Here is a 23,699-nt window from a genome sequence, read left to right on the forward strand (position 1 = left end):
AGTGCTGGAAGGGGAGGCCAGTCTGCAGGGGGGTGGCCAGGAGGCTGGGGGGCACCTGATGGCTGATGCCCCACGCTGCTTATCTTCACAGGCTCGTGACAACGACCAGCCAGGCACCAACAATAGCCATCTATACTTTAGCCTGCTGCCCAGTCCCTACAGCCACAACTTCTCAGTGGACCCTGACACAGGGCTCCTCAGAAACCTGGGGCCCCTGGACAGAGAGGCCATCGACCCTGCCCTGGGGGGCCGAATTGTGCTGACTGTGCGTGTGGCTGACCGTGGCATGTCTCCCCTCAGCACTCAGGTCAATGTCACCATCACTGTGGAGGTAAGGCCTGGCTCAGCCAGGGGCATGGGGCCAGGATGGGCCCTGATTGGGGGTCTTCTGAGCAGGTGGCCAACTCCTCAGCTCTCCCCAATTAGAGTCACATTTCTGCCCTTTGTGGTATGGTGGGTAGGAGAAGTCTGGAGCCAGACTGATAGGTTAGAATCCTGGCTCCTTGGTTGTGTGGCCCTAGGCAATTACTCAGCCTCCCTGTGCCCTACAGTTCCTCATATATAAAATGGAGATGAAAATAACATAAAGCGAGTTAACAAATGGAAAGTGCTTCAAAGATTGCCTGACCCATAGAAGGCACTCAGTGAATATTAGCGCTAATTATCATTTACAAATCTACCTGACACCCTCCTATGTTCCACCACCATTCAAGGGCAGAGAGAAGAGACAAAAATCAGCATTTATAGTGTCTATTGCACACCTAGCCCTGCAAGGTAGTGGTGGTTATTGCCATTTTCTTGACCAAGAAACTGAGGTGCAGAGAGGTTGAGTAGATCGCCTAGGGTCATAAAATGGGGTTTTGAACCCAGTCTGTTTGGTTCTAAGGCTGCTACCAGCCCAAAAGTTACCTTCCTGTAGGAAAGTTCTGTAACAAATGTGCATCTCTAAAATGTCCACGATGTGGGTGGCGCCCCCTAGGGGTCGTGCAGTGCACCGCCTCCCCCACCTTACACAGCAGCCCTGTGTGCCATTGGGTTGGGAAGTGCCACTTTCCTACAAGGATCAGAGTGACTCCTCAGGGAAAATTGAGAAACAGAAGCTGAATTAGGACTTGTCTACTGGCCTTCGAGTGGAAGGAGGCCACAAAGAAGGAAGAAAGCAGAATTGCATTTAGGGAGTGAATAGGTCGTGGACTACTACCCCATTTTGCAGATGAAGACATTGAAGCCCAGAGAAGTCAAAGTCCCACGTGAGGCAGAGGTGGAGTTGGATTTGACAGAGAGCTGTGCTCTTAGCCACTCCTGCGAGTTAAGAAAGTCTCGAGAATGCAGGGGCCATGTGCATTGAGCCAGTCACACCATTCCTGGGAAATCACCATCAGAAAATATGTCTAATTAAGGGGAACATCATTGTTTTCTAAGATGTTCATCCTACCGTTGTCTAGAAAAAGCTGAAAGCAAAAGCAGGTGCCTGTGGGCTCCCCAGGGGAGGGCTGGAAAAGCCAAGGCCCCCCCCAGCACACACCAGTGTTAGGGGCGGAAGTGGTAGGCAGTGTCGGCTCCATGCTGTGACAACAGTGGCAGCGCTTTGTGTGGGGTGGCGAGCGTTGGAGAGGGACGGCAGGAACAGAAAACAGCGGGCTTCTGAGGGCAGGACCAAGTCTCAGCCCTGGCAGGTGACTGAGCACAGAGCAAGCATCCAGTGCCCGGTGTCAGCTGAGGTCAGGAGGAACAAGAGGGGACGAGGGAAAGCTCGGGTCCCAGGATGTTTGTGGAAACACAGCGGTGTTGGTGCCAACACAAAAATCCAGGAGGTGGGAGCCAAGCTTGGCCAGACCAGGGACACAGGCGGGGACACGAAACCGTCCTTCCAGAGAACAGGGTCTAAGACAGCTCTGAGCTGTGGCTGGAGAAGCAGAGAGGAGATGAGGCTCCCTGAAAGTGTATACTTAACTTCAGAGGTCCCCGCACAGGCCTCTGAGCCCCAGGCGTGAGACCTGCGCTAATTCCTTCCTCTCACAAGCTGTTCCTTCCTCTGTGAAGTGGGCAGTGCTGTCTGAGGGGACCACAGAATCTGTGCCTCGGGCCAGAGGAAGTGTTGGTTTCTCAGATTGGCTCTGGGAAGGCTGAGCCCTGGGGGCTCCTAAGGTCCCTGGACTCAGAGCTGCCCCTGCCTGCAGGACATCAATGATAATGTGCCCGTCTTCGACCAGTTGAACTACACCTTCCCAGTGAAAGAGAATGACCCAGGTAAGTCCTCCCTGGGCCGGGCTGGGCATGAGGTTCTGGAGTCCAGTGTGGCATCCGACCACTCCCAGGGAGGGCCTGAAGCGCCCAAGGGAGGTGAGAGCAGGGGTCGCCTCCAGGAGCCAGGTCAGGGGCCTCTCTAAGCTCTGCCCCTTGTCACAGGAGTGCTGGTGGGTGTGGTGAAGGCCTGGGATGCAGACCAGACAGAAGCCAACAACCGCATCAGCTTCAGTCTGTCAGGGAGCGGTGCCAACAACTTCATGATCCGAGGCTCAGTGCTGGGGTCTGGGCAGGCTGAGGGCTACCTCAGGCTGGCCTCAGGTGTGAGCCTGGACTATGAGACCCAGGCCTCCTTCAACCTGACAGTGAGTGCTGAGAACCCAGACCCCCAGGGGGCTGAGGCCACAGCAGGAATCTTTGTGCCCGTGGAGGACGTGAACGATGAGCCACCCACGCTGGATGCGGCCTCACTCCGGGGCATCCGTGTGGCTGAGAATGGCTCGCAGCACGGCCTGGTGGCTGAAGTGGTTGCCCGGGATGTGGACACCGCTGCCCAGCTGGAGGTGCAGCTTGTGAACGTGATCTGTACTAAGGCTGAAGTTGACGTGGGCAGCCTGTGCCATGGCTGGTTCTCTGTGCTGGCCAATGGCTCTGTGCTCATCAATCAGAGCGAGGCCATCGACTATGAGACCTGTGACCTGGTCACGCTGGTCGTGCGGGCCTATGACCTCACAACGGACCCCCGCTTCCAGGCCTACAGTGCCAATGGTGAGGCAGCCTGGCCTGCAGGGCTCAGCAGGCTGCAGCTTAGGGGCCATGGGAAAGAGCCCTGGGCTGGAACCTGCAAGGTCTGGGTTCAAATGCTGGCTCCAACCCTTTCCAGCTGTATCACTGGGAAAGTTGTGACACCTCCCCAAGCCTCAGTTTCCCTGTCTGTCAAATGGAGTTGGGTAGTAGGTTGGCTGTGCAGATGAAATGAAAACATGCCTGGAAAGCATTTGGTAGCGTGTTTGGCACATAGTAAGCAGTTAATTAGTGCTATTATTTTGTGAGGTTGTGTAAAGGGAAGAGCACACTTCAGAGTCAGATGTGTACTCATATCCCACCTTTGACACCAAGTAGCAATGATAACCATATTAACAGTTAGCATATACTGAGTTCTTACTACAGCCAAGAGCTAGGCCAGTCACCTTGAAAGCATGTCTTCATTTTACTCCCATACAACCCATGATGTAGGTGATCCCCATTCAATTTTATAGATGAGGAAACTGAAGCACAGAGTGGGCAGTTTAATAACGTGGCATATGCAGCTAGCAAGTGTCAGTATAATGCTGTGGTTGGGTGAGATATACCTGGGTTGGGTTCAGTCCTGGCCCACTGTTCTGGCTGTGTGACCTTGGGTAAGTTGCTTACTTTCTCTGAGGTCTGGGAAGGAAACTCCCTCCCACAAAGGCCAGAGGAGACTGAGTGGACATCCCGGATCTGGAGCAGGGGAGGTGACAGCATGGGCGGTGCATGGAGGGAGGCTGCTGGGAGCAGGGCTAAGGCCAGGCTTTCTGGGCGAGGCGTTGGCCTTGAAACCAGAGCCCGCCAACCTTGTCTGCTAGGAAGCCTCCCCATCACCATCGAGGACGTGAATGACAACGCACCCTATTTTCTGCCTGAGAATAAGACTTTTGGTGAGCAGCAATCCTCTCCCTCCCCACCTGCACTGCACTCTGCCAGGACTACCTGTGGGCAACTCCCATAGACCCTCCTCAAGCCCCAGGTGGGCTCTTACAAAGCGAAGATGTCTCCTCCAATCCTGCCTCTCCCCCAAGGTTCCAACAGGGGCGGAGACCTGAGTGTTTGTCCAGCCTCTGCCCCAACTCATAGGCCAGGCCTTCCCTCTCTGGGCCCCAGTTTCCCCATCTGCACAATGGGAACTGGATGACCTGTGAACTAATGGCTCAAGGGTAGTTGTCATGGGGGTCTCTGGTGGTAGAGAGGTTGAGGGAAGTTTTGAGGGGATGAGCTGGGGTCGGGGTCAGCACTAGGCCAGGTGGGCTCTGGCCCTGACCCCACTGACCTCTTCTTGTCCACACTTGTAGTGGTCATCCCAGAAGTTGTGATACCCAATCAGCAGGTGGCTTTTGTCCGGGTAAGTCCTTGGCTTCAGCCTTTGTCTGTCACATTAGTTCCAGGAGACACAGGGCCAAGGCCTTCATGTCCTTGAGCCACCCTCAAAATGTTTTAACACTGGAAAGGAAGTGTATTGGCTCCAACATGTGAAAAGAAAGCCCAGAATGGAAATGAACACCTGCCTAATTGATACGATTAAACTCCATTAATTGTTAAATGTAGTATTCATAAAAATTTCATGACCATAAAAACCACTTACAGGCTAGATTTGTCTCGCTACACCAGAATTCCTGAGTATTACAGAGAAATTGTAGCAGTTGTAAATTAAATGAGTTCCTTGTAGTTAAATAATTTCCAGAGAAACATAAAAAGACTTCAATTTTTTTTATGGTGTTGGATGCAGTGTGTTTGTTCGAGGGTGGTGGCTATGCTTGCTGTACAGAGTGTGAGGCTTTCCTCACAGCCTGAGGCCTGGGCTGAGCTGGGCCTCACTGCTTTCTGGACCTCAGTCTCCCTCATGGACAAGAAGCTGGCAGCAACCTCTTAGGGCTGAGAGGCGGTGATGTCTGGTGCTGCTCCCTATCCTGTGGCAAGGGCGTGGGTGTAGGAGATGCACAGCCTGACCTGCCCCACTTAGAGCTGTCTTTGGTAGGATAGGGACTCTCTTGGGGCCTCAGTTTCCTCCCATAAAAGGGGGATAGTAATTCTCCCTCACTAGGTTCTTTCAAGCCTTAAACAGTCAGTTTTCCAATCTCCAGCCTATTGCCTTCCAATGTCATGAGTCTGGCCATGGCTTTGAACAATTTCTTTGCAATCGGCTCTTTTTAAAACTTAAACACCAGCTTTGGCTTCGTGGCTCTGTGTGTTGGCTATATTTTTCTTTAGAAGGCACTAGAACGAATAAAAATGTTTGTGCCTTCTCCCCCAGTCACTTCATGGCCCACTAGGGGAATGTGTACTCTTGTCAGTAAGCACTGAGGGCTCCAAGGGAAGGTGCCTGGCACACAGTAGGTGCTCAGGAAATCTGAGTGTTCCTGTGCTTGTGTGTGTGTATGTAGTAGTGGGTGGGGGGAGCAGGGGAGATTTCCATGTGAAAGGGTCTTTGGGTGGTGACCCAGTGAATTGGGGGGCCAGAGGCAGGGACTTGCCCAAACCTGAGTTTGTTTAAAGCATTTTCTCAGTTGGGTGGCCTGTGGAAAGCTGATAGAGATTATGGGGACCAGCCTCCCGGGCCATCCTGGCCTCTGATTCCTGCTGGGGGGTGGAGGGGTGCCTGGCCTGGTCCACAGATGTTGTCCCTTCTTGCTCCCAGGCTAGAGACAACGACTCAGGGAGCAACGGGGCCATCGTGTTCTCCATCCTCCAAGTGAATTTCATCTCTAAGGATGGGACCGTGATCCCTTTCCAGGGCTTCTTCCGGGTCTCCAACTCCTCGGAGGCCGACGTGTTCATTGGCAACATTGAGTAACTGTGGGCAGCCCCTGAATGGGGGCGGGAAGCCTAAATGGGCCCTCGAGGCATTGAGTTCCCCATCCTTGGAGGTATACAAGTGGGCTCCAGAGGACTCCAGCTTGGATTCCAAGACTGAGCTGTGCCCTCTTACCTCCCACAGGCTGGTGACCAGCCTTGATTCCACTCTCCAAGGTACCTACCAAGTGACAGTACAGGCCCAGGACAGACCTTCCGTGGGTCCTGCCCAGAAAGCCAAGATCACCCTGAATGTGAGCCTTGGGTCCTGCCCGCAGCCCCCAGTACCTTCTGCCAGTCCCTGGGTCCCTTGTGCCTCATCTCCCCACATGCCCTTCTCTCGTAGCTCTTCACTGTGGACCAGAGTTACCGTGTGAGGCTGCAGTTCTCCACGAACAAGGAGGAGGTGGGCGCCAATACGGAGAAGATTAAGGCGTAGGTCTGGGGAGCCTGGAAGGAGGCTGTGGGGAAGAACAGGGCCTGGGAACCTGGGCCCTGATAAGACCTGGTTGGAATGTCTCTCAACCCTGGGCCAGGCTCACACTATATCTTGTCCTTGACCCTGTACCTGCACTTCCTTTCTGCATGTCCCTAGAAGACTATGGTTGGCTGGGCAGGGAGAGGTATAAATAAGGCTGCCATGTACAGTTGCTAAGGCTGTATACTGCACAAGGGCACTCTGCTTGCTAAGCTGTAAATCCAGCCCCAGAGGAAGGAGCTTCCTTGTCTGTTTGCACAGAGGTGCTAGATGCTTAGCCAATGGAGCTGTCCAGAGGAAGTGCCCCTTTCTAATTCACACAATTCCTAATTTCACTGGCTGAACTCTGGCCATAGGCCTGGTTTAAGGCCCTTAACCCAAGCCTCTGTGACACCTGCCCCCTTTGTAGGGCTCTTGCCCAGGCGACCAGGACTACTGTCTACATTGTGGACATTAAGGACATAGAATCCACAGCTCGGTGAGTGCCCGCAGGTCCGGTGGTTGGGCAAGGAAGAGAAACAGCAGCAGGAGGGGTCTGCCGGCTGGTTCTAGGCTGCTGACTCCTCACTCCTGCCCCATTCCAGGGCCCGAGGTCGGTCCTACCTCGATGCCTACTTTGTCTTCTCCAATGGGTCGGCCCTGACAGTTGATGAGCTGAGTGTGTGAGTGGGGCTGCCTTTGGGGTGGGCAGGAGGGTGACTCGGGAAGCATGGGGGATGCCAATGTCGCTCGGGCCTGAGCGGGGCTCTGTGGACAGGATGATCCGGGAAGATCAGGACTCACTGACGCAGCTGCTGCAGCTGGGGCTGGTGGTGCTGGTGAGTGTTGGCAGGCAGAAGTGATGGCGAGTGGGGTGGGGCATATCGACCCCAGGGCCTCCCTCACATTCCTTCTTCTCCAGGGCTCCCAGGAGACACTGGAGTCAGACTTGCCGAAGCTGCTCACTAGCACCATCATAGGATTGGGAGTGGCTTTGCTGCTGGTCATCTTGATCATGGCCACGGCCCTCGTGTGTGTCCGGAAGAGGTGCTGCTCCCTTCACCCTGTCTCCAGCCCCACCTCTCCTACCTCCCAAGACATGGTGGGGAGGAGAGAGCAAGAACTTGGGTTTAGGTGTCGGGTATATCTGTATTCAATCCCCAGTTATCTGTTGTGATATCTTGGGCAGGTCATCTCTCCTCCCCGAGACTCAGTTTCCTCATCTGCAGAATGGATGTGACACTAGATTCCTCAAAGCTTTCAAGGAAGCAATGTGCATCTCATACCCAGCAAGATATCTGGCACATGCTGTGAATTTAATAAATGCTGCTTCCTTCTTTTTCCCTTTCCAATACATTTGTAGTCAGCAGCCACATCTGGGTTTGATTCTAGGCCTTGCCATTTGCCAACTGTGTGGCTTTTAGCAAATCTTTTCCCCTCTCTGGCTCTTACTTGTACCCTCCACAAAATGGAGTGAACACTCACACCTGACAGTGTTGTTGTGAAGACACACCCCCAGGGCCTGCACTGGGCACACAGGTGTGCAGGGAAAGTAGTGACCCCTTTCCTGGTTCCCCACAGCTACCACCGGAAGCTTCGGGCTATGAAGGCTGCCAAAGAGGCCCGGAAGACAGCAGCGGGGGTAATGCCCACAGTCTCTGCCATCCCTGGGACTAACATGTATACCTCTGAGAGGTGAGCAGGGCTTAAAGGGTGGGTAAGAGGCCCCACAGGACAGCTGAGGCCCACGGCTGCTTGACTAGGCCTTCTCTCCAGGGCCAATCCTATGCTGAACCTCGACACCAACGACCTAGGCTTTGAGTCTCAATCCTCCACCAGCGACCTGGACCATATCAGGTGAGCATAGCCAGGCTGGTTGTTGGTGGTGATGGTGCTAGTGATGGCGGTGATGGTGCTGGTGATGGCGGTGATGCTGATGGAGGTGATGGTGGTGAAGATGGTGAAGGTGGTAGAGGCAGTGGTGGTTCTTGACCACAGACAGGGAGGGCTGGGCCTGCCAAATACCTGAACTCCATCATCTCCCCCACAGCCTTAACTCCCTGGACAACAACACCGTGGACCTGGAAAAGGACAAACAGAAATCCAAGGCAAGATGGCGGATGGATGAGTTGTTGTCTGGGGATTATAACTTGGGGTCCTTGTCTGAAGGGTGGGGTTCAGGACACAGCTGAAGGATCTGCTGCTGACTTGAGCATGTCTCTGCTCCAGGTCTGGGGACACCCTATGGCTCTGGAATGGAGTGTCCTTGCTTCTCTATGGTTCATTGTGACCCTCAGTGGGTGACTTATCCCTCTGGTTCTGTTTTCTCACCTGTAAATGGAGATCAGAACATCAACCATACAGGGCTGTTGTGAGGATGAAATAAGTAAGAGTGGGTATAAAAACCACCTGGCACAAAGCAAATACTAAAAAATCTGGTTCCCAGCCTTTATAGCTTTTATATAAAAGCTGGCAGGGTCGGGAAGAGATCTGGAGGTGAATATAACCTAGCAAAGGAGAGAAGGTAGGTTCAACTAAATAATAGTACAATCATTTGTTGTATCATAATAGTTGGATCGATTAGAGTAAGAGTTCACGCAGCCTGGGCTGCTGATTGGAATCATGTGGGGAGCTTTTTAGACATATGGTGTCATAGCCCAGGGATTCTGATCCGATGGCTGAGGTGGGCCTGGCATGAACATGTTGTTAAAGCTCCTGGGGTTCTCAAGTGTAAGCAGGATTGAGAAGCACGAGAGTAGATCAGTAGGCGGGATGGGGGATGGGTCCTTTCCGAGAGGGGCAGGGCACCAGAACCGGAAGAAGCTACCATCTCTCCTTCCCACTTTGAAAACCACCACTGGAATAGAAGCTCTAAGGCCCACTGAGCTTTAAGTCTGCGGTTCTGTGTGTGTGTGTGTGTGTGTGTGTGTGTGTGTGTGTGTGTGTGTGTGGTGGGGTGGGGTGCAGCTATCCACTCACCATCCACTGAATCCACTCCCTTCTGGGTCCTGCCCTCAGCTGGGCCCTGCTCTCTGGGGCTCGCCACCTTTCCTTCATGCTTCGGTACTTACTTTCCCTTGAGGACGCCTTACATGGAAGAACTTGGTCAACCAAAGCCTCTCATAGGTGTTAAAATACCAGAATGTTGCACAGGGACCAGGCCGTGACATGGAGGCCTCCAAACGAGCCTCCAAAGATGGGGATCATAGATGGCAATCCAAACTACCAGGAAGCCTTTGGGAAGGTGGCTCATCTCTGGTTATAGATAGTTTGAGGCAAAAATTCCAAAGAACATGTCTTGGGGGGAACTAAGGCAGAAGGGAACAGTCTTACCTGCCAGAGCTGGGAGCCAGACAGGTGGCTCCTGGCAGAGGCCAAAGCTGACCCCCAGAGGGGAATGGAATCAGGGGCCCCAGCAATGGAGCTGGACCTGTGGGCTAGGGATGGGTAGGGAGCTCTGAAAGAAGAGTCTGGAGAGGGAAGGGGCCTTCAAAGCCAGGGTAGAGCCAAGGCTGTCCTGGTATGTTAGGGGGTCGTTATATTTCCAGAAGCTCCCTGAGGCCCTACCCTCTCGCCTGCAGCAGTTGGTGGGCCTTGGGGTCTCTGGGCAGGCCCAGGAGGCCATGGCGCCTTCTCAGGAGCTGGCTGCCCCTCCTCTTCCTTGGCTGAGTGGGGAACACAGCAGTGAGGAGGCTTTTTCCTTGGATTCCTGGTACCCTGACTCAGCCAAGACCTCTATAAGTGTGTGTGAAAGATATGAGATAGCTGAGACATCATCTAGTTCAGCAGTTCTCAACCTTTCACAGGGGTCGCCTAAGATCATCAGAAAACACATATTTTCGATGGTCTTAGGAACCGAGACACCGCTCCTCTATCCGTCTCCAGGCCCACATGCAGATACACCCACATACAAGTACCCGGCGACCCCTGTGAAAGGGTCATTTGAACCCCAAAGGGGTTGCGACCCACAGGTTGAGAACCGCTGATCTAGTTCAAACTTTTTAAGCAACCGAGGCTGGAGAGGGATGCTGACTTGCCCAAGGTCATAAATCTTGCAAGGCAAGGGCAGACCAGAACCCAGGTCTTCTGTCTCCCAGGCCAGGCCACATTTTCCTGGGCTACACTGTGCCAACAGCTACTGCGGAGTGTCTGTGGCAAGGGCTCTAGGGAGCACAAGGAGAATGTTTAGCCCATCCTGGGGCCCCTCAGTTGTTCCACTGTTTACCAGGGACTGGAAGAGCTCCAGTCTGGAAATAGTGCTTGGAGTGTCCTGGGGAGGGTGGTGGCAGTGGCGACCCTGCCCCATGGTGTCCCTGCTGTGGAGTAGTTTGAGTCTGGGGCTGGCTGGTCCACAGGAGGGTGAACTTGTGAGGTGTGTGTATGTGTGCGCGTGCACGTGCGTGTAATCTGTCACATGGAGAAGGGGAAGAAGGCAGGGAGATGAGTGAGTGAGCACCACCATGAAAGGGTGGGACTCTGGGTGACAATGTGCTCCTCTGAGGCTGGCAGATGTTAAATTGAACCAAGGGCAGTGTTGTGCTGTGGACAAACTTTAAAGCCAGCAAGACCAGCGGCCCAAACCCTGCTCTGTCCCCTCCTGGCCATGGAAGCCCTCCGAACCTGTTTCCACACCTGTAAAATGGGGCACACGATCCTTCCCTCAGGGGGTTCCTGTGGGTACTTCAGGTAATGGATTTGCTGCACTCAGCACGGTGCCTGCCATGAGGTGCAGGTGACAGGAACTGTGCTGGACTGGCTCCTCAGCACAGGACCTAGGGCCTGGCATTATTCAGGACTGGGCAGAACACCAAGGTGCCACTGTGTCCATGGATGGGGCAAAGGCCTGAGTAGACAACCCCAGGCCCAGCCCTTTACCTTAGCCCATCTGCACCTCCAGTGGCCATGGCTACCTCTGGGACACAGCCAGGAAGCTGGGACTCCAGCCAAGGAACCATCTGGTTGTAGGCTTGAAGGGCCTGTGGAGATCACCCCACCGTATCCTTCACACCTCCCCTCTCTCTCCCCCCACAGAAGGAGCCCCTGCATAGTTCGATGGAGGCAGATGAAGAGCCCCTGAGTGTGGTGCTGTCAGGAAGAAAGGCGGGCACAGGTGGGCAGCAGAATCAAGTGTCGTTCACCAATGCTGGCCTGGACACCACAGACCTGTGATGGGCCCCCCTCTGCTGGTCTACCTCTGAAGAGGACCTGTCTCCCCCAAACTATACCTACCCTCCCTGAACATAATATATTGTGTTGCTCTGCTCCCTTCTGCTTGTAGCCAATCACAGCTATCAAGAGTTGGGGAAAAATTTTATTACCAATGTATATTGTGACAGTTTGTAGCCAAAAACTGTGGCTGGAGGAGTGGGGACAGGGGTACTTGATTGGTCCTCAGAGACTTATGGGGCTCATAGCACAGGGGGAACAAGGAGCTGGAGAGGGTGGCCTTAAAGGACAACTATGGTTGTAGAAGGAGCTCTCCGTTCTGTCCCAAATACCCAAGACCAGCTGTCACCAGGTTGCCTGTGGCCCAAAACCTTCAGTGAGCCTCTGACTGTGATCCCCAGACCTGTTTGAGACCCTCTGACCTTGCCATGACTCTGCTTTTAACTGAGCCCCCAGGGCACTCCTGCAGCTGCCTGAAAATTGTAAAACGGGTGCCCTGTGAGGGTGGACATGGGGCTGGGGATTGGGCCAGTGAGGGGGCAGACAGAATTTGGGGATGACCACCAGCATGCAAGAGATGCCCGGGCCATGGGGGCCAGCCCATGGCGAGGACACACACTCACACACGCCCAGGGCCTCACACACCAATCCTTGCACACTTGGAGCTTTTGTACAGTCTCTCCCGTTCCGGGGACCTGGCCGCCATTGTCAGCGCACCAGTCTGGACATTTCCAGGGCCTGCCTCAGCTCTCAGGGCTGGAGATGCGGGTCGGGGTGGTGAGCAGGTCCCCGAGGTCACCGAGTGTGACCGAGTGGGAGTGGAGCTGAGGGCTGTGAGGGGACAGTAGGGTTTCAGGGCTGGGCTTATGGGCTCATGACCACGAGGAAGCTAGGTAGAGGGGGTTCATTTGTGTGGGAAGGAAGGGGGCTGGAAAGAAGGAGATGAGGGCCCTAGAGGCTGCCCACCACTCGGAGGCCTATCGTGCGTCGAGGGGATCCCTTCTAGGGGCCTGGGGTCAAGAAGGGTGCCTGAGAAGGTTGGAAACCCGGGCGTACAAAAGGGGGCGGCAGATCATTCAGCCGTAGGTCCGGCCCGTGAGCAGCACCGCGGCCGGCGGACGCTCTGCAGCAGCGCGCGGAAGAGGCCAGGCGGGCGCTTGGCGGCGCCCTCGGGAGGCGCAGCACGCACTGAGGCCGAACGGCTCGGGCCTGAGCGTGCGGTGAGTGGTGGCGCAGGCGCCCCTTGGCGGCCGTGCTCCTCGATCTGTCGTTCCAGATGCTTCTGGATCGCCATGCCCAGCACCTCCACCTCCATGGCGGCGCCGTACACCTCCCACGTCATGCCTTTTTCATCCCAGCTCACGTCGCGCACGGGCTCGGCCGCCTCTGGGGGCGCCACGGCGGCTGCCAGCACAGAGCCTGGTCTCACTCGCACCTCGGGAAAGGCGGGCGGCGCGGCGGGCGGCGCGGCGGCTTGCGGCGTCATTGGCCCTGTGGCCACGGAGCGCATCTCGGCGGCGCCCAGCGACACCTGCAGGCCCGCGTCCCGGCGCGAGGGCGGCCTGGGTGCGGGGCTGGGTGCGCCCGGCCCAGCCTGAAAACTGAAGGCTTGGCCACCCGCGCCATCCTGCGGAGACATGGGGCTCACGGCCACCGACACGCAGGCCTGCGAACCTGCCTGCGTGCCAGCGTCCTCGCGTGGCGGCGGCGGCGGTGCGCTCGCCTCCCACGACGGCGCCTTAGTGAAGTTGTCGCGAGTCCGTGGCCCACGCAGGGGAGCAGCGGCCTCCAGGCCGGGGCTTTTCTGGGCCCCTGAAGCCACCGGGTCTTTCTGGCCGAGGCTGAAGGCCTCGGTGCTGGTTGGCAGCGCTGGCTCCACGCCGTCCCCGCCACTCCCCGCCCCTGAGGGAGAGGGGGCTGAGCCGCAGGCTTTGCCACTTGACTGCCCGGACGGGGAGGCCTCCGTCTGCTCCAGAGTCAGGGGGGCCGCCTTCCCCGAGGATGGGGGCTCGACTTTTCCCCGAGGCGCAGAATCAGCCTTCCCCAGGGCTACAGGTTCCACCTTTCCAAAAGCAACAGGGTCTGCTTTTTCTGAAGATCCGGGATCCCCCTTCTCCAAGGCCTGTGGCTTCTCCTTCCGCAGAGATGCAGCCTCTGCCTTTTCTGATGAAGCGGGGCCTCCCTGCTCAGGGGGCTTTGTTTCAGCTTTGCCTGCGGTCTTGGGGTCCACCTTTGTGGAGTTCACAGGATTCCCCTTCTCTAGAGGCAGAAGACCCACCTTTCGCTCTGGCACAGCTTCTGCTTTTCCCGAGGGTCCTAGGACTGTTTGTTCTAGAGTCTTGGGGGCCACCTTTCCTAAAGACACGGAGTCCACTTCTCCAGGGGGCACGGTTCCTGCCTTTGCCCTGCTCTCACGGTCCACCTTGCCCACGGCCAGGGGCTCCGACTTCCCAGAGGCCGTAAGACCTGCCTCTTCTGAGGACAGTGGATCTGCTTTCCCCCCAGTCACGACCTCAGCTTTTACAGAGGATGAGGGCCCCGCTGTCCCCAGGAACTCGAGATCCCCTGGACCTGAGGGCACAGGGTCTATCTTTCCTGAAGATTCAGGATTCACTTTTCCAGAAGACGATGTTTTTGTATTCTCCACAGAAATGGGATCCACCTTTTTGGAGGACGCTGGGTCCTCCTTGCCTGAGGATATAGTTTTTGCCTTTCCCACAGATGTCGGTTCAGCCTGCCCAGGAGACAAGGGCTCTGGCTTTCCTGAGGACATGGGATCCACCTTTCCTAAAGAAACTGGACCCATCTTGCCTGAAGACACAGGCTCCACCTGTCCAGCAGACCCGGTTTTTGTCATTCTCACAGACACAGCATCTCCCTTCCCTGAGGAAGCAGGATCCGTCTTTCGCAAGAACTGAGGGTCTTCTTTCATGGAGGACATGGTTTCTGCATTTCCCATAGATATAGGATCTGACATCTTCAACAAGAGTATAGGGTCCACCTTTCCTGTTGACCCTGGAGCCACCGTTCCAGGGGATACAGGTTCAATTTTGCCTGCTGATCCTGGAGGCAGTGTTTCCAAGGACCCAGGATCTGCCTTGCCTGCAGATGCAGGACCCACCTCCTCTGAGGACATAGGAAGCTTTTGTCCTGAATACGTGGACTCCTCCCGTCTTGGGCACACAGGATCCACTTGGGCCAAGGATACAGGATCCTCTTTCCTTGTGGACAGTGTATCCATCTTGCCAGAGCATGCAGGATCTACCTTTCCCAAGAGTCCAGGCTCCTCCTTTCTTGGGGTCCCAGGATCCATCCTTCCAGAAGCCATAGGATCCCTCTTTCCCAAGATTGCAGGCTCTGTCTTTCCTATGAACATGGGATCTGCTTTTCTCAAGGACCCAGCATCTTCCTTTCTGATGGAAGTGGAGTCGGCCTGCTTTGAAGACTTGGAGTCCACCTTCTCCAAGAACATAGGATTTCTGTTCTCTGAGGATGAAGGATCAGTTTTCACTGAGAACACAGGCTCCGGCTTCCCAGAGAAGGTGACTTCTGGTGTCCCTGAGATTGAGGCTCCATGTGCCCCAATCGTCTCCTTGGTGGCTGCCTCTTGGGGAGGGATACAGGTCAGGGAGGGGCAGGCCAAGCTCCCACCAAGACCCTCAGAGCAGGAGGCCCCTTCCCTAGTCCCACTGGGGCTGCTGTGTGTGGAGTCCATGCCTGGGCTTTGGGCAGGGGTATGCCTGGGGGGTGCAGGGCTGGCCTTTAGCTGGGAGGGGCAGTACTCCCTCATGGCCAGGCTCCCAGCCCCCAGGCTCCCATCCTGTGGGCAGCAGAGGGCTGTTGGCCGGGGTCCTGGGGAGCTGGAGTCCTTTCAAATCAGCTGGAGCCAGCTGGGTCTTCAGTACAGGCCAACTGTCCTCATGACCCTGCTTCAGCCCCAGGCTGCTGTCTGGTTCTGAAACACAGAGAGAGCAGACTCAGGCTCAGGGGAGACCCAGCAGGGAGGTGCCTCCTCTCTCTCACCCTCTTCCTGGCAGCCAGGCCCCCTCACCAGGTTCTCTGTCCCCGTCTGGTCTCTTCATGTCCAACAAGCCTGGGCTAAAAGCACTAACTCACCCACATCACTCCCCTGCTTCACTGCTTCCAGTGGCCTCTGGATAAAGGCCAGACTTCCTAACATGGCATTCACGATCCTTCACAATTTGGCCACAGTGTAACTTTTCAACTTCATCTACCCCTCCCTTGTCAGCCCACCCCCTGCAATATGCTACCCAGACATTTTACTTTTGTTCTCTTGCCCACGGGTCACAAACTCTGATGCCATAGGGGCCAGGTAGGTAACTGAAGTGACGGAAGCAGGCTAGGTATAAAACAGTAGGGGGTGGTGAGGACTACAGTAAAGTGAGAGCACATGCCCTGTCGAAGTCGGGAACCATGACTCCACCAGCCAAGTGGAGTCTCTACCAGGAAGTACATCTTGGTGGTACCATTGAGAAGTGGGAAATCCAGCACTTTAATGTAAAACATCCTAATTAATTCAAGATTTAAAAAAACAACACTATGGGGGCCAAACAAAGTGTGTCTGCAGGCCACCAGTTCATGGCTGTGTGGGCCTTGGGGAGCTGTGAACAGTTGGTAGTCAAGGAAGGGACATAGTCCAATATGTGCATTTTCAGAGATTGTTCTGGGATGGTGTGGAGGCTGCGCTGGAGGAGAGGGGCTGGCCAAGACCTATGAGGAGGCTATCAATGACTCTCATTCATCCAGTCCTTCATTCATTGACCCAGCCCCTTCCCTGCAGGCGACCCTGAGCAGCTGCAGTGGTCTAGGTGGGAGACACTGCAGCGAAGGTCCCGGGCATGGGGTGCTGGCAGGATGGAGGGCTCTGAGGGAAAACTTACAGGATCCAGCTGGCTGGAGGGGGTGACAGTGGGGTGGCCTGCAGGGTTCTGGCTGCGGGTAGGTGGGTCGTTGGGTGATGGTGCTGGGCAGGAGATGTAGGGAAAGGGAGAGTTGTGTTTTGGGTAAGCCACGTGTGTGGTACTTGGGGGACAGCCAGAAGAGGATCTGGCAGCCAACTGGGTCTGCGAGCAGCTCCGTTTCATTTCACACTCAGCAGCCAAAGTGAGCCGAGCTCCCGATTCCCCCAAACCTGCTCTTCCTGCCCTCATCTCCAAAGCCATCTTGCTAGTGCTCAGGCCAAAATCCCTAGTCACCCTTGACTTTCACAGCCCACGTCCCATCCATCAGCAAAATGTAATGGATCTACCTTCAAAGTATACCCACAATCCGGCCACTACCCTGAGCTGAACCCGCACCATATCCCACCTGGGTCTTCAGCACTGCCCAACTGCCCTCAGGACCACGTTTTTTCCTTCACCCCACATAGCTCATTCTCAACACAGCAGTCGGAGGGATCTTGGTAGGACCCAAGGCAGATCACACCCCTCCTGTGCTCAGAACCAGGCTGTGTGTCCCCCTATCATGGAAAGTAAAAGCAACCTCCTTACGATGGCCCCACGAGACCCTACATTTTCTGGCCCTGTTACCTCTCCCTCAATTATGCTGCTTCCGCCACAATGGCTGCCTGGCTGAGCCTTGAACACCTGCCTTGGAGCCTTTGCATCGCTGTCTCCTCTGCCTACAATGCTTTCCTACCAGATAGCTGCATGGCCTGCTCCCTGACCCATCGGTATAAAACAGCCTCCTCCCCAACACTGCTGGTGCTCTGCATCCCCATTGCCCTGCTCGATTTTCTTCAGGGTATCTGTCACCATCCAACATATTACATTGCTTTATTGCAAACTATTTGTCTCTCCCATTAGAATGTCAGCTTTAGACAGGGGGATTTTGTTGTGTTTACTGATGTATCCTCAGGGTTGAGAACAATGACTGGCAAGTAGTAAGCTGGTAGCTCCCAATAAGTAGTTGGTAAATGAAGGACTGAATGGTTTTTCTAAGATGTTGGTCCAACCATGCCATTCCATGCAATTTACTCTCCCTAGCTCTTTTTGGGGAAGTAAATTGGCTATAATCTTTTTGGAATGACATTTATCAATTCCTATCAAAGTTTTCAGTGCACATAGTATTTGGGCCAGCACGCCCACCTCCAGGGACGGTCTTGAAGAGAGACTGATGGTGCGTGGAAGGTGCACGAGGACATGGCTGGTGATGAGAAGAAAACCAGGAAGCAGATTTGCGAAATGCAGGACGACCACTGTCAGAATGTGTGGAGTGATGAGGAAAGATGCCCAAGATAAGTGAAAAAAGCCAGGGGACAGCATGGCCAGTGGGATTCCATGAGTGTAGCGAAGGAAAAGAACAGATACACATCTATGGTTTAGTTATAAAGAGAACATTTCTGGAAGGAAACCCATGAAACTTTTAGCAGTGATTGCCTCTGGGAAGGGAGACCAGGGATCTGGAAGTGGAAGGGGCTTTTGTGTATGATCCTTTGTGAAGGCTGAATTTGGGTTATATGTGCACATATTACTTTTTTTAAAAAACAGGAAAGAAAGAAACCTTTAGTGACTCCACATATTACCTTTAGGGTCAAGTCCAACTCCATAATGTGCTTTCAAGTCCCTGCAGACTTACTGATCTGCCGGGCTGTATGTTTCATCATGTACTCCCTCCCCCAAAGCATGTATATGTACACACACACACCCACCCATATTTATGCACACATGCACACACACATATGCACACACATGCACACATGACCATCTCCCTGGGTTCCCCCATGGCTTCACATCTCTCCCACCTCAGCCTCTACACACCCTCTTGCCTGGCTTTCACCCAACCTTCAGGTCTCAGTTTACATGCCTCCTCCTCTGAAAGCCGTCTTTGCCCACCAGCTCCCCTGGGGTTCCCACAGCCTCTAGTTCTTCCCCTAACCAGACTCACGTCACTCTGCACTTAGCCCTTTACACCTCTGGGTCTCTGCCTAGACCTCAGTTCCCTGGATGGGGACCCAGATCCCTCTGTTCACCACTGGGTGCGCAGGCTTTGGGTTTATACGACTTGGGGGTGGGAGGCATCACCATAATGGGGGTGCAGAGGGAGAGGTTTTGCAGAAGATGGTGGGGCACTGGTTTGGAGAAGGTGAACTGGATGCCTACAGGACTTATGGGGGGACGTCCAGCAGCTGTGAGACAGGTTTGAAGCACAGGAGAAGTCTGGCTGGAATTCTTTGGATCTGGTTTTCAGCAGCATAAAAATGAGTTGGAGATCAATGGCCCACAGGGGTCAGGCAGTCATCAGATTTGAGTGGTATGGACTGCATCCATCTTCATTTTTTGCCTCTTGATGGTTATATGGGTTATATTTTTCTCCCAAAAGGAAAACAGCAGAGTGAGATGATGAAAGACTCCTGACATCCTCAGGGTGAGAGAGCCAAGAGGGAGTGGTGGGGACTGTGGTAAGCTGGAGAGCACTGGCCCCTTCTAAAGGGGCAGCTGCACTCAGTTCTATTAGCTAATCAGGAATTCATTTATTGATTGAACATTTATTGAGCACATATGCAATATTCTAAACACTGTTTTTGGTACTGGGGATTCAGCAATTAATAGAAATGCATGGTCCCTCCAGGTGTCTAAAGATTGGGGGGCAAGCAATTAACAAGTAAGCAAATAAATTGTGTTATTTTAAATAACATTGGGTTGTCGCAAAAGTCATGACGCATGTTTGCAACGAAAAACATAGAAAAATTACATAATGACTTTTTCAACAACCCAATAGATGCTGTGAAGACAAAGGAGTAGGCAGCTGGTTTAACACATGGTAGAGGAAGGCCCCTCTGAGGAGGTAACAACTGAGGCAGCCATGAAAAGGCCTGGGTGGCTGGAGTGCAGTTGGAAGCGGGAGAGGGAGGAGGCAGGCGGGAGCCTGGCATGCAGGGCCATGGCGGGGGAGTCGGGCTTGTCCTCAGGCTACAGGCAAACCCCTGGAGTGTTTTAAGCAGGGAAGTAAATGTGGCTCCTGCATGGCCAGTTCTAATTTTTGGAGCAAAGTCATCAGTCTGGATTTTGCTATATTTTAAATGTTGGCTAACTTGAAAACTACCACACAGGCCAAAGAACTCACTTTTGTGGGCCAGCTCTGACTCCCAGGTCGCTTGCTTCAGACCTCTCATCTCCCTGGTCCTTGTGGCTATGGGAAAGGATGTTATAAGCCAGGTCAACTGGGTAGATGGGCAAGAGAGAGGACCCAGGTTCTGATGAGGACTGGGGTCTGCCTGCCATGCCTGACTCTCAGAACCTCAGTTTCCTCCTGTGGAAAATAGGAATTCAACTGCTGCCTGGCAGGCATACGGGAAACCTGAGATGGAGCTGAAGAAGTCAGCAAGGGCTGTAGGAGGGGTGCTCTGAGTCCTCACCACCCCTCCTTTTACCCCGGGTAGCCCTGAGGTCCCCTCACATTAGCCACCCTCATAAGCTCCCTGCCCCTGGGTGCAGCCTGTGTAGCAAGTCAGGACAGCTCTCCACTTACCAGCTCTGTGACCTCGGTTAAGTCCCTTCTCCTCACTGCGGACCTTGGCAAACCCACCCCCTGCTCCCACAGGACTGTTGTGAGAATTAAAGAAAATGAGGGGTGCCTGTGCTCTGCACTTTAGGGCCAGCCAGGCTGTGTATTTGGAAGGCCTGTTTTTATCTTCTCAGTCTGTCAGAGCCCAGCTGTGCTCCCAGGAGGGGACAGAGGAGAGAGAGCCAACAGCAGAGGCACAAACTGGCAAACCCAGTCTTCAGACATGCTTGTTTGACCCAGAGTGCTAAAACGAAAAAAATTTTTTTAAGGAATTAACTTCTAAAAATTAGAAGATTTCATGTGAAAATCAGATTTCCAGCTTCTCTTGGAAAATTAAATTTGGCAATCTGAGCGTGCTTCCTGCATGGCTGGAGCCAAGAAGTGGTTGCCTTGTTAGATGTGGGAGTACTCTCCAATTAGCCACAATCTCCGACCCTCCCTATGATGCCCTGGACACTGAGGCTGATTGTTGGTTGCCATCGGTCACTGAATTTGTACCATAATTTTTCTTATAGCCAGCCCCTCATGTATGTTATCCGCCTGGCCTAGCCACCTGAGTTCTGACCCTTGATCTAGATGCTCAGAAAGGTGGGAGGTGACCTCACACACATCAAGCCCTTATTGTGTTTACATATGTGCACACCTCGTACACAGGTGTTATATTCTTATTTCCAGGGGAGGAAACAGGTTCTGGGAAGCAGGCATGATCCAGCTGGTAACATGTCCCTTCTGAAAGCCCCCACTGGAAGAAGCCAGCTTTTCAAGTCCCAGCTCGAGGTTCTCTGACATGGGATCAGGTTTGGGGTAGGGACAGTGGCCAAGGATTAGAAAGATGTGGGGTCAAGCCTGAGCTTAGTGACTTTGAACTGCTCCATGACTTTGGTTGAGTCTTTTCACACTCTGGGCGTCAGTTTCCCAATCTGTGAAATGGGGGAGGGGAGGTAGTTATATCTAGAAGAGCTGGCCCAGCCCTCGGTTTAAAATCAGCCAAGATACTATCCCAGAGGCTTTGCTGCTCACAGTTCTGCCAGGCCCTTCCTGGCTCTTGAAGAAGCCTCGATTTCCTCCAGACACTTTTCCAAGAGGCAACCTAGGCCTGGGGCGCCACCTCCTCACCCCCACTCCTCCCTCTGGAACCCAGATCCATCACTCTCCCACTGTGTGCTAAGCCCTGGGCGCAGCACTTTCAGGCTCACTGTAGCATTTGGACTCCACGACAATCTCATGAAGGGGACATCATCATCCATTTCGCAGATGAGGACACAGGTCAGAGGGAGGAAAGACTTAACACCAAGGCCATACAGTTGAGGCTGGGGGCTGTGGTTCAAAGCTTATTGTGTCTAAACCCAAAGTTTGGGTTCTTCCCACTTGTATCAGCTAAGGTCTTGGGCACTGACGCTTGGCTCTTAAAATCCGTTTTTGCTCTTTGGGGTTAGTCCAAAGGTCCTCCCCATCCCCTGGACCTAACAGGCAACAGTATAGGGAGCACCCAGGAGAGGAAGCAAGCGGGTCCCCCTTGCACATGCCATCTGTAGGAACACACACTCTATGAGCAGAGGTGCAGCCCGATTGAGGTAAAAGATTAAAATGACCCCCTAGGTGTGTGGGCCAGCTCACCTGGTGTGCAGAGGGCATGTAGACAGCTTGTGGATGTTTGTGCCAGCATAGGCCAACCTGGGGAGCAGGACCTGGTTCCTGCATTCTGTTCAAGAAGAGCTTGGTGTGCACATGGGCAACCTGTGTGTGCAGAATGGCCTGTTTGTGTCCCATGGTGGGCACTTGGTCCCTGTGGGTGTGCACATGTGTGGCCACATGGCCTCAGAATGTCACTCATGGGAGAGCTGGCCTAGACGTATGCACAGGCACTTGTGCCCTGCTCCTGGGCAGAAAAGCCCTTGTAAATGCCCATTCTGGCCCAGACACCTAGCCAGCCTATTCCTCTTCCTCTAGGATTTCTTCCCAATGTGGAGCCAGGGCTGCCAGGCAGCAGCAAACACCTCCTCCCATGGTAACAAGACTTACAAAGGCTCGTGGGGCTTTGGCAGGTGTGAGTGTGCGCCTGTGTCTGAAAATCCTGGTCTGCTGGCCCTCGCCCCCTCATCCCCTTGTATCCTAATACCCTCAGAGCAGCAAAGCTTCTTGTCTGGGGCTGGAAGGGAGAAGGAAGGAGTCTAGCAAACGGTGATAGACAAACCTTCTTCCAGAAACAGCTCCCAGACCATCCATCCATGCATCCATGCATCCATGCATCCATCCATCCATCCATCCCCAGGAAGGCAAAAGTGTGTGTACACTTGGGCTGAGTGTGGGTTGGGGGTGGACAGCAAGCTAAGAGACAGAGAGTGTGTGACAGGGAGTGTGTGCACAATTGTGACAGCCTACTCCAGGGCCTGGAAGTACATGAGGGGCACTGTGATGAACAGGTGTGAACAGGCAGAAGCAGGCCAGAGCAGGGTGGCTGTGAGTGTGTTATGATAAGGGAGTACTGTCGAGTTGAGTGTGCTGTGATAGGCGATGGCTGGTGTGAGTGCGTAGCTAGCTATGCCTAGATGTGTACACAAGGCTCCCACTTGGTGTACTGGCTGGGCGCACAGGTGGCCGAGTGTATGAGTCCGATGGAATGACCAAAGGCCATAGTGTATGTGTGCAGACCCGTGGTTTCGCGCAGTGAGTGTGTGATGGGGCCCCAGCGTGTGCCACACTAAATGTGCCACAGCGAGTATGCTCAGTGTCTTGTAGACAGCAGAGCCACTCCATCGCTGAGCTTGCTCCAGGGAAGAAATGAATCAACGCGGGTGGACCCCCGCCCCGCGGTGGCGGGAAGCGCCCCCTCCCGCACCGCCATGCGGAACAAAGGGGCTGCAGGCGGCATGGCCAGCGCGGGACCCGGGTCCTACACACGTATGCGCTGGCCCGCAGGGCCCCTCCGGGGCTCTGCCAGGACTGCGGGACCCGCCCCCGCCCCGCCCCGGACCTCCAAGGAGCGTGGAAATGGACACCCGCCGCCCCCGACCGCGCGTGCACACGCACCCGAGCTCACGCCGGACACACGCCGCGCGCGGGGCCGAAGCCCCGCCACCCGGGCGGTTCGAGGACCCTGGACAGCGACTCCGGGGTTGGCGAGAGAGATGAAGGGGTTGATACCGCCCGCCCGGAGGGGCAGCAGGTGCGGGCGCGGCGCTTACCCGGCCGTGCCGCCGCTCAGTCTCCTCGAAGCGCTGCGCTCCAGCTCCCGCTGCCGCCGCCCGAACGGCCTCGGCTGCCTCCGGCCGGGCTGGCGGGCGGACCCGCGGACTCGGCGCAGCTGTCCTCCGCGCCGGCTCCGCGCTCCCGCCCCGCGCCCCGCCCCGGGCATGCGCACTGGCCGACTCGGGTTCGGAACCGGGAGGGGCGGTGCCGGCGGGGAATTGGGGCCGAGGGAGGGAGGGACACCCTCACTGCGGCCCCTGGGCTCCTGGGGTTCCCGCCCTCCTCGACCCGGTTCCCATTTCAGACTAGGAAACCGAGGGGCGGAGAGGCTGCCCTCTTGCTGTGCCCTTGTTGAGGGCCGGCGCGCTGTCTCAGATCTCACTTAGTCCAGCCACTCGAACACCCTCTCCATGTTTCACCGAAAAGCAAATTGGGGCTTAAAGAAGGGGAAGCCACTTCCCCGAGGACACCCGACGTCTGGATGGGGACCCAGGTCAGCGAAATCTTCAAGCTCCCACTGCGCGGA

At 54.9% G+C, this 23,699-nt stretch overlaps 3 protein-coding genes across 7 annotated transcripts in view; 2 read left to right on the top strand and 1 right to left on the bottom strand.

Annotated features, from left to right (window-relative positions):
* The window catches only part of CDHR2 (cadherin related family member 2), a 53,022-nt gene extending 41,455 nt beyond the window's left edge, over nucleotides 1-11,567 (top strand). Inside the window, exons 12-27 of the mRNA XM_019655551.1 lie at nucleotides 92-331; nucleotides 2,181-2,250; nucleotides 2,410-3,015; nucleotides 3,855-3,926; nucleotides 4,338-4,387; nucleotides 5,681-5,832; nucleotides 5,981-6,089; nucleotides 6,182-6,270; nucleotides 6,723-6,791; nucleotides 6,898-6,975; nucleotides 7,071-7,131; nucleotides 7,215-7,339; nucleotides 7,874-7,987; nucleotides 8,069-8,149; nucleotides 8,343-8,400; nucleotides 11,324-11,567. Coding sequence (XP_019511096.1) covers nucleotides 92-331; nucleotides 2,181-2,250; nucleotides 2,410-3,015; nucleotides 3,855-3,926; nucleotides 4,338-4,387; nucleotides 5,681-5,832; nucleotides 5,981-6,089; nucleotides 6,182-6,270; nucleotides 6,723-6,791; nucleotides 6,898-6,975; nucleotides 7,071-7,131; nucleotides 7,215-7,339; nucleotides 7,874-7,987; nucleotides 8,069-8,149; nucleotides 8,343-8,400; nucleotides 11,324-11,461 — 2,112 coding nt within the window. The 3' untranslated portion in view covers nucleotides 11,462-11,567. The remainder of the gene's footprint in view (nucleotides 1-91; nucleotides 332-2,180; nucleotides 2,251-2,409; nucleotides 3,016-3,854; nucleotides 3,927-4,337; nucleotides 4,388-5,680; nucleotides 5,833-5,980; nucleotides 6,090-6,181; nucleotides 6,271-6,722; nucleotides 6,792-6,897; nucleotides 6,976-7,070; nucleotides 7,132-7,214; nucleotides 7,340-7,873; nucleotides 7,988-8,068; nucleotides 8,150-8,342; nucleotides 8,401-11,323) is intronic.
* An 18-nt stretch (nucleotides 11,568-11,585) lies between these two features.
* On the bottom strand, nucleotides 11,586-23,302 carry GPRIN1 (G protein regulated inducer of neurite outgrowth 1). 5 transcript variants are annotated; one of them, XM_019655583.1, is made up of 3 exons: nucleotides 23,170-23,302; nucleotides 17,566-17,675; nucleotides 11,586-15,413 (listed from the first exon to the last, which is right to left on the bottom strand). In XM_019655583.1, exon 3 carries the CDS (start codon nucleotides 15,246-15,248, stop codon nucleotides 12,531-12,533), a length of 2,718 nt encoding a protein of 905 aa, XP_019511128.1. In that variant the 5' UTR covers nucleotides 15,249-15,413; nucleotides 17,566-17,675; nucleotides 23,170-23,302; the 3' UTR covers nucleotides 11,586-12,530. The 5 variants fall into 5 exon arrangements, with proteins under 5 accessions (XP_019511128.1, XP_019511130.1, XP_019511129.1 ...); XM_019655585.1 differs by lacking the exon at nucleotides 17,566-17,675 and having other exon boundaries at nucleotides 11,586-14,240; nucleotides 14,289-15,413; nucleotides 23,170-23,301; XM_019655584.1 differs by lacking the exon at nucleotides 23,170-23,302 and adding an exon at nucleotides 23,015-23,161 and having other exon boundaries at nucleotides 17,566-17,623.
* A 69-nt stretch (nucleotides 23,303-23,371) lies between these two features.
* EIF4E1B (eukaryotic translation initiation factor 4E family member 1B) overlaps nucleotides 23,372-23,699 on the top strand; it is a 29,805-nt gene continuing 29,477 nt past the window's right edge. Inside the window, exon 1 of the mRNA XM_019655595.1 lies at nucleotides 23,372-23,666. The gene's annotated coding sequence lies outside the window, so the exon portion shown is untranslated. The remainder of the gene's footprint in view (nucleotides 23,667-23,699) is intronic.

This window comes from Hipposideros armiger, unplaced genomic scaffold (assembly GCF_001890085.2).
Source record: "Hipposideros armiger isolate ML-2016 unplaced genomic scaffold, ASM189008v1 scaffold_242, whole genome shotgun sequence".
In the NCBI taxonomy this organism is placed as follows: domain Eukaryota; kingdom Metazoa; phylum Chordata; class Mammalia; order Chiroptera; family Hipposideridae; genus Hipposideros; species Hipposideros armiger.